Raw genomic sequence first — 9,521 nt, forward strand, 5'->3', positions numbered from 1 at the left:
CTTTGGCCACTTCTTCAGTCATTAATCTGGGATCCATTTCGATGCTCTTCTTGACAGCCCTTTTTTGTCCTATCCGATGGACCCGGACGCTGCTCAGTTGTTTCCTTGCAGTGTTTCCTGAACTGCACGATAATTCTGTTGACTGTCGAAAGAGGGATTCCCAAATTCTGCGAAATTTGCCGCTGACTTATTCCACCATCTGCTTGACCAACTATCCTTCCTCTAACAAAATCTGACAATTCGAGAGAGCCTTGAGTTCTAGGCATGTTGTAGCACAAGATAATTAGTGTGCAGACCATTTTAATTTATATAGTGCTCTGTGAACACAAATTAGTTAGCATAAATCAGTTAAATGACGAAAAATTAGGTGTCTATTTACTTGTGACCACTCAGTGTACACTGCTTTACAATGGCTATAAGATAAATAATCATTAAATTTCTAATTACGTCATATTAAAAGGTTTTATGGCAATTTTAGGTAATAATAATAACATGAAAGGTCTGGCTAACAATATCAGTGTCTAGCTTCGTGAAAAAAAATAGTGTTAACCATTATGTAGTGGTAGCATTAATCATTCACAAAGCATTTCATTTTACAGCTTCATAACACATCTAGTTATGTTAACATATATATATATATATAGAACAAACAAATATGTGTGTCTGTCTGTTATCTAACTACTCGTAGGTAGCTGGGCCAATCTCAAACAAACTTTGTGGGATGATAGTCTGGAACAAGGAGCATGTTTATGGTGTTCCATAACCCCTCTCCACCCTATTATTACTGTTATTGAACATTCATTATATTTGAAGTAAGTTAACGCTAAGTACATTCACAGATGGCGCCACATCCTAATGATCATGCTCATATAAATAGAAAGACGATACAAGAAAAAACGAAACCTGTGGCTTACTAAAGACATTGAGGGAAAAATGAGAGAAATTAGGAAATTACAAAATGCTTATGAGAGGCATATGGCTGATTACGTTAAACTAGCATTAATAATTGTTTTAAGTATGATAAAGGTAAGCAAAATGTTAAAATGTGGATTAGACCCTAAAAAGAGGCTGATTGCAAGAGTTGGTTTGAAGACTATGAGATCGCTGAGCTTTTAAAGAACGACTGTGAAGAAAAATGAATATATAGGTAACAAAGGAGTGTGAATAAAGTGAACGAGCTACAGAGGGCTACATTGAACAAAAATGTTGTGCACACAAATTGTCAGTGTGAGAAAATATAGATAAAATGTAAGACTAGGAAAGTGAAACATAGAGTTAAAGGAAAGATAACTCTTCATTCATTCCAAAGGAATTTACAGTGCCTAATCTAAAAATCAAACGTTTTTCCAGACGTTATCTTTGTGTTACAGTGGATGGTGCAAATGTGAGTACAAATATGAATTAGTCGGACATGCAGTGTCAAGGGCTATTAAAGTGTCTACCTGTGGGTTTTGTAGCGTCATTATTTCTTATATAAGAGAAATATTCACGTGAAAGATCACCTAAGCGGAGACCCCTTTGACTAACGTATAGGATGTTGCACTTTTTACAGCATACATAGTATATCAAACTTGTTGAAGTGCAAGTGACTGACTGTTGTATTTGACATTTTCCACTGGTGCCAGATATGGATGTTGTGGTGTTAACATACTGGCAGGTGAAGCATTTCTTTTTGTGACAACAAGCTGTACCTGGGTTCACACTAGGGGTAGATTTTTGGATGACACCGTGGACTAAATTTTTTTTTATATTTATATTGTGCCTATAACTGACAAATGGACGTTCTTTAAAAATTTGTGAAGTTATGGGGTCCTCAGTGTGGATATTGAAGTTTTGTTTGATGAGCTGGACAACATTAGAGGTATTAGGATGGTAAGTAAAGAGAAGTGGTATTCGAGAGTTTTAGACTTAGTTTTAGGCTTTAGGGTGTATTGTCGTGTTACAGAATAGGCTCTTTTCTATTAAAGAGTTGGGTAGGAGCGACTGATAAAGAAATCTTTCATATTTTCAAATTTCCAATTTAGGAATTGGGAATATGGAAGAGAGTGAAACGTATGACGTCGTTGGAAAGTCGTAGCGGACGTAAGAATGCGAATCAATGGGTCTGTAGTGTACTGAAGTCGATAAATGAAGGTGTTCAGTGTAGACGAGAATGTCTAAAAAGTGTAAGCTCTTGGAGGAAACGAAGTGTAAAAAAATATTTCAGTTTCACAAGGGTGTGCTGGTTGCACCAACAATGTCATCAATATAACGTTTGTAAAGAGTATGAAGTGTTCCTTGATAAATTGAGAAAATCTGATTCTCCATGTAGCTAAGAAACAATGAAGTACATGAAGGACCCATTTTAGTACCCATAGCAACACATTTTCTTATTTGGTAAAATCTGCTGTTAAAGGAGAATCTGTTCAGGGTTGAGTGAAGAAAAGCAAGAGTTTCTGACCACCCCGGGTTGTTTTTCAGACCCCAAAACTTTTTTTGAGGCTTGAAATATTTTTTAATTTAAATCCCTGTCATTAATTTTTTGTTTTGTTAGTACAAATTCAGCAAGACGTAAGAGGGTACGTGTGGGGATTTTAGTGAAGAAAGCAGACCCGGGTAATGTTTGGGGGCTTTCATGAAGATTTATATTGTTTTGAATATTCTATTCTGTTTTTAGCAGAGAAGATATTAAAAAATATTCTTGAACCTAAACATTCTATAGGAAATATTGGAATTGACATGAATCGTGTAAAAATACTGAGATGAAAAATAGATAAAACACCATAAAAATATTTTAGCATAATGGTGGTTAATTCATCCAAGTCATCAAGTTGCTAATATTTACCCTTTTTGTAATAGTAAACAAATGGAGTTTTAAGGTGTATTTATTGACTAACTGATTACGAGTAAAATATACAATTATATCTCTAGTTAGATCTTACTTGGAATACTTTATACTGTTGTGATCTCCTTATCTATGAAAAGCAATCCTACTGAAGTCTATAGTGTTATAAGGGAATCGTTGGGATAAAAGTATTGACATCTTTTTTGTTGTTGTTATACTCTGAACAGACTAGGCTCCAGTTAGAGTAATTTTATATTTAGAACAAGGTGATTAGCTTATGGAATATGTTGCTGTTGGCAGTATTAGTGACTGTCATTTTGGAAGAGTTTAAGAGAAGAATTGATAATTTCCTTAAATATTATGAATGGATTTATATTTTTAGTTTTCTCAAGAATGTGTGTGCAATGACAGTCCTGAAGGACCAAGCGATCTTTGTTTCTCTTATGTTATATTATAGGAATGTCCATAATTATCTAAAACAAATTTATCATTTCACCTGTGACAGCAAAACCTTATTTTTAAGAACCATACTTAATGTAATCTGAAGTAAGTGCAGAACTGTTGTATTGTGTATTTTTGCGATATTACCACCCACCTTACAACATAGATGTAAGCTAATTGGCTAGCTATGATGCCTTTATATTTCATTATAGAGAAGATAAATGTTAAGTTATTGTACATACCTGAGATAGAGAAGTGAAGTCTGGAAAAGTCATGCAACTTTTAATACTTGTATAGTTACAGTTAAATTTGCGATCACAATCACCTGGAAAAGTAAATTTGTTTTTCTTATTATATATCAACTAAGTTAGTCAAAGTTTATATATATTTAAATATAATGCTTACAAAAACTCCAATAACTTTTTTTTTCAAAAACTTACAAAAGTAAGAGTTCACATCTAATGCAAATTATTTACAATACTTTCCCTTTAATTTATCAAAGAGAGCAATAAAAACTGCTAAACCATGTGTATGTTTTTAATTACATTTCTAAATAACAGAGATTGACATAACCTAGTGGCTAGGTCACTCTAAACAAAACCTACGAGTTTCAATCCCATTCACGGAACATGCTCGCACATTCAGCGTTCTGTGTGTTATAACGTGACAGACAATTCCATTTTTCGCTGGCAAAACAGTAGACCAAGAATTGGTGGTGGGTGGTGTTGATTTAATTACCTTCTCTTTAATATATATCACTTTTTAATTAAACACAGCTAGTACAGATAGCCCTCGAATACCTCTTATCAAATTCTACAAACAAACAAATCGTATAAAAAAGGTTGTTCATGCAAATATAATAGTTTGTATTTTGTTATATTTTGTATAAGTAAATTTTCACGATGGTCTATCTGTGCTATACCCAACATATGGATGAAAACCTGAACCAACACCACTATATAAGGCAATTTGGTACAGCTACCAAGGTTCCAGTTGCCATAGCTTAGCTGATGACTGGTGATAAAAATGTCTACATCCTGTTGTAATAAAATACTATCAAATAGATACACTGCTCAGGCAGTTTTGGAATGTTTCGATTTCTATTGAATACTAGAGCTGCATCAGACACTACAGGAAAAGCTACTACTTTGAACAATTAGCATAAAATTTGTTCTGGGAAATGTAGGCAAGCTTGAAATGAGTGAAGAGATGTATCTTCAACATTTCGTTATCAAAGTTGCCTGAAAAGCTGAGATAATCGTCTGCAATCTTAGTTCTTGGATTAGTATTTTAGGGATAGACATTCTACTCAAATTTTCTACAGGTTTTGCTTATTCAATAGATGAACCCAAATCCGTCAGGAAAGCCATTTAGTATCAATTATCTTTGGTCAGAGAACAGTGGGCCGCACCTGTTTATGTTAAAAATGTAGAAGTCAAACCACCAAACGGTCCAATGGATGTTCCATGGATACAGTATAGTATTTTGTTACTATTTTCTGCATTAAAATAACTTATGCACATAACACTCTTTTTTCTGTCTGGGAAGCAAGTTTGATCAATGATCTCCAAGCACTTCTGTTGTACTAGTAATAGTCTATAACTATAGACATTTCTCTATTAAACTCCAAGAGGAAATGGTCATTGTTACGGTAAGAGAGGCAGAAGTGTCTTAATAAATTCATTGAATCCATGTCTCTATGTCGAATTCAGATTATTATCACAATCTTTAACTCGGCCTTTTGGTGTATTCATTTTTAGACAAACTAAAGTGACTATGACACTAGATATTTTGTTTGCATGGTTTCTGACATGCTTGTGGAACCAAAGGAAAATTTCATCAGACAACAGTCTCTTGTCATGACAAGTGGCAAGTGTTCAATAAAACAAACTGTTGTTACAAGGCAGTTCCCAGCATTGAAATCAAATGATGATGAAGGATAGGTAAATCAGAGCTATTTTCCTGTAGTGATTGTAAGAAAAACATGGTAACTTATGTTGATACCTAAAAATAAATCTGGATGTGTTGAAATGTGCCTGTAGACTAATTCCTGACGTCTTATTAACATCAAAGTTGAAATTAATGATAAAAGTAGATCTGTGATTACTTTCACCATTTGGGATGGCTGTATGGATTTCAAATCATGACATTTGAATTTTTAGTGTGCCTGATAATTTCGAAAGGCTGATTGAGTTTGCACTTAGAGGAATAAATAGAAGAGGCATTTCATCTATCTCACTGACTTATTAGTCTTTAGTCACACATTTCAGCCCACTGTACATTAGAGTGATGTTCTAGTATGTTAAGGACAAACTTGAAATTGAAACCAGGAATGTCTGCGTTCATGTGCACGAAAGAAGGGTTTCTTGGTCATATTGTTACAAGAACGTAGTGACTACTGATCCTTGATGAAATTAGTTGTGAAGAAATGACTATCTCCAGATACTTAATCAGAAGTATACATCTCTAAATTTTGTGAGATATTAGTGATGGATTGTGGCAGTTGCATTGCAGTATACATAGACTGAGGCCAACATGCGCTTTGTGTGGATGCAGAAATGTGAAGACATGTGCCGATGCTTGAAGTGTGACTTGGTAAAAACAATAATACTGTTTTATCCTTGTCAAGACTGTTAATTCGTCCTGGATACAGACACCAGTGACGGTGGAACTGAAACAGTTTCAACAGAAGTATAGGATAGTATGAAGTATATGCATGAAAGCTACATATTAAAAGTTCTTGGATACCAAGACTGTACAACAGGCTGCGATATTTGTGTTGCCTGAATAATGCATATCAATATTTTGAACACATGGGGAGAGCTGTTTGTTGAGTTGTGCTAATAATTAGGTGTCATGAACTATTGTAAATGTGTGAAAGGATGTTTTATGGTTGCATTCATATCAAAGAATTGAACAATAATGCTGAAATCATATTTTTCAAACATTACTGACACTACTCTTATAGCAGTGAGTTCATGACCAGAAAGGACTATTCTTTAGTGAAATGACTGATGAACATTAAACATCCAAAAGGTGTTTATGCATATTAGATACTAATGCTGCAAGTGTACAACTTCATTGCACAACACAACTTTTGCCAGTAACATAGGTATGCTAGCCAGTGAAATTATGTCCATTTCTTAGATGTTCAGATCCTGAAGCAATTGAATGTAGTACTGATACACAGAGCATTTGCAATTTTTCTTGTCAGACAAAAGTGCAGAATAGCATTAAGTACTATCTTATGAACCATTAAAATGTGGTGGCCAATCTGTAATGCATATAGTGGTCTCCAGAGTTCTCGGGGAAGAGATGCTTCAGACATTGCACAATGCACAGGCTAAAGGGAACCAATGAGTGTAGTTTAATGTTGTGAATTGTGAAAGCAGACTGTTTGACTATATTCATATAACAGTATAGAGTAATGATACAGAAATTCTACTATGCATGCTACCAGAGTCAAGATTGGAATAATTTAAGAAAATTCCAGTGGAAAGTTGTAAGTTCTCTCCTTCAAATAATCACCCTAGAAGTAAATGACCCTATGCTTAAAACTGAGAAAAATTGGTGTATAATGTACATTAGTGATTATGTCACTAATTGAACTGACATCTACTCATTAATCAACACGTTAGCAAAGTTTCCCATAGATGCTAGTTATTTGTGGAAATGTGTCAAGAATTAGTTATATTCAAAATACTTCCCCATATCATCCTCATTGCGATGGCTTGGCTGTATGCATGATGCAAACTGTCAAGCATCATTTGCTAAGTTTAGGAATTCTGAGAAACTGATTGGCATAAGCAGCTACTCTGTGTTGTGAAGAAATATTGTACAAAGTATCATTTGATGGTTTGTCTCCTAATCTTCTATTTTTTTAACAAAAATAAAGCTTCCACTGGGTATAATTTATGACCCTGCACTAAATGTAGACTTTATACATCAGTGAATGGGTAAAGCAGCCTTGATTCAAAAGCGGTTCTATGACAAAACTAAGTAATTGAAAGAAAATTTGAGCCTAATAACAAAGTTGTAGCTTTGGTATGTGCCTGTTTGAACGGTTTACAATTATTTGGTTTTAGCTGTTACAGTTGAAGTTTCAACTATGTGAGCTATGAGTTACATCATCCTGCTTAAGCCCTATACTACTGGTTATATCAATAATTAGACATGGAAGAGCAAGTTGATCCTCACAATGAGATCACTATGCTGTATAATCTCTATTCATCTGATAAGGAAAAAGAAACTGGTAGTGTATATCAGACTGTTTACGAGGAGTCTGGTGAGGAATCAGTAGTAGAAGAACAATTTCAATTTTTAGGCAATGCCTAAAGACTTTGCACATGAAAAGTAGAATTAATGCTGACATTTGTTACTATAGCTATCATACTAATTTCTTAATGATGAAATAATGTAGTGCGAGTATGTACTGTGAGTATGTTATGTAGATATAGACATATATTTATCTATTAATACACATATTTCCTGCCTTATTTATGAGCAATTCTGTGTGTTTAAATTATATACACATAAGTAATATATACAAGGCTTAATATTTTAAAGAAATAAAGATATTAGCTAGGAATAGTGAGTTGGTAAAGACTGCAGTGACTGACATGGACTACATCGAGAGAGGTGCATCATGTTCTGAATTTTCTTAATGCTTGTAAAGAATAGTTTAAAGATTAGTCATAAACTGGACTATTCGTAAGTTTCTGAATTTTCACTGAGAGAAAGACATGGAGTTCCTTGATACTGTAAATATATCAAGTGAAAAACAAGGTGTACTTTTCATTTTTATTAGTTCTGGTTGTCAAGTTTTTGTATGGGCTGGATTCTTTACAGTAGGTATCTGTGACTTGTTGGTGATAATTTCAACAATAAACAAACAGCGCACAATCCACTTGTTTTAAAATAATATATTGAAATAGGCCAATTTATCAAAACAAGTTATATAAACAAACTTGCGATAAACTGTCACTTCTAAAAATAACTAAATTTAATGTCTGCACTATATAAACTATCTGAATAATAAAACGCACATTAAACTTAAATTCAAACAGTTGTGTATATCTAACAATAAGCCACTATCCAAGAAAAATATTTACATGCACAAATTCTACTAATACGGTTTTCATCAACATTTCCAGCCCCTTTATCACATCTCATGATCCTCGCACTGTTGATTTTGCACCTCTGTATGTATGCAAGGGACTGATGGTCCGTCTGGATGGTGAACTCCATCCTGTAGAAGTAGTTCTGGAATTTCTGGATAGCAAATGTGATAGTTAGACACTCTCATTACACCCTAGAATAGTTTTTCTCACTACTTAAAAGCTTTTTACTGATGTACATTACTGGAAACAGTCTGTATACATGTTCTTAGAGAAGTACTGCTAAAATTCTAACATCTGATGCATTGGACTGAACAATGAATGGTTTGTTGAAGTATAGCATTCTAAGAATTAGCGAACTTTCAAACATGTTCTTCAATTCTTGAAATGTCATCTGCTGTGGTTGTTTCCACTTCACCTTTTTGGTTTGGCATCTGTTGGTCAGGTCTTGAGTTGCATATACAAATTTTCCTCCAGTCAGTTTCTGAGGTCTAACATGTTCTGGTAAATGTTTTCCACTCTCAACTTTTATTCTCTTGTCCACGGTTTTTTCAATATCTGCATCAGGCCTTGTACTGTTCTTCCATACAGTAATTTGAAGAGTGAAAATCGTGTGCTTGCTCATGTGGCTTCATGGTAAGCAAATTGTACTACTTGCAGATGAGGAGCTACCAGAGATAGGTAAAAGTGGTCGGTTAAAGTGAACCACTGTTTTCAAAATTTGATCACACACCTCAAAAGGAGCATCTAGAAAGCTTGAAAGGCATTTTGAAAGATTAACTATTAGTGGCAGCTATCTTCTGATGGTCTTCTCTCATCTGTCTGCAAATTTGTAATGTTTAAGCTTGATATTTATGTATTATATATTGTTTTAAGATAGTTCAAGTTAAAACTGTTCAAAATGGTTTTCTTCACCAGTTAGTCAAGAAACCAATTAGAAACAATGCTATTTTAGACTTATTATTTACTTCAAAAACAGAAATGATCGAGAGAGTGGAAATTGGGAACATCTGGGTGCAAGTGATCATTTCTCTATTAGATTCGATGTTTTGCTGCATATGGAATAATAATATTTTGGTTAGAAATTTCAAAAAAGCAAATTTTGAAGGGATGCGACAAGAAGTATCTGTTGTGAATTG

General features: G+C 34.1%; 1 protein-coding gene across 2 annotated transcripts in view; it reads right to left on the reverse strand.

The window, feature by feature from the left end:
- The window catches only part of LOC111083484, a 55,736-nt gene that overhangs the window by 31,139 nt on the left and 15,076 nt on the right, over positions 1–9,521 (reverse strand). For both annotated transcript variants that reach the window (XM_022380036.1, XM_022380038.1), the window contains one exon: positions 3,508–3,590. In XM_022380036.1, coding sequence (XP_022235744.1) covers positions 3,508–3,590 — 83 coding nt within the window. The remainder of the gene's footprint in view (positions 1–3,507; positions 3,591–9,521) is intronic.

Source organism: Limulus polyphemus, unplaced genomic scaffold, assembly GCF_000517525.1.
Source record: "Limulus polyphemus unplaced genomic scaffold, Limulus_polyphemus-2.1.2 Scaffold142, whole genome shotgun sequence".
NCBI lineage: Eukaryota > Metazoa > Arthropoda > Merostomata > Xiphosura > Limulidae > Limulus > Limulus polyphemus.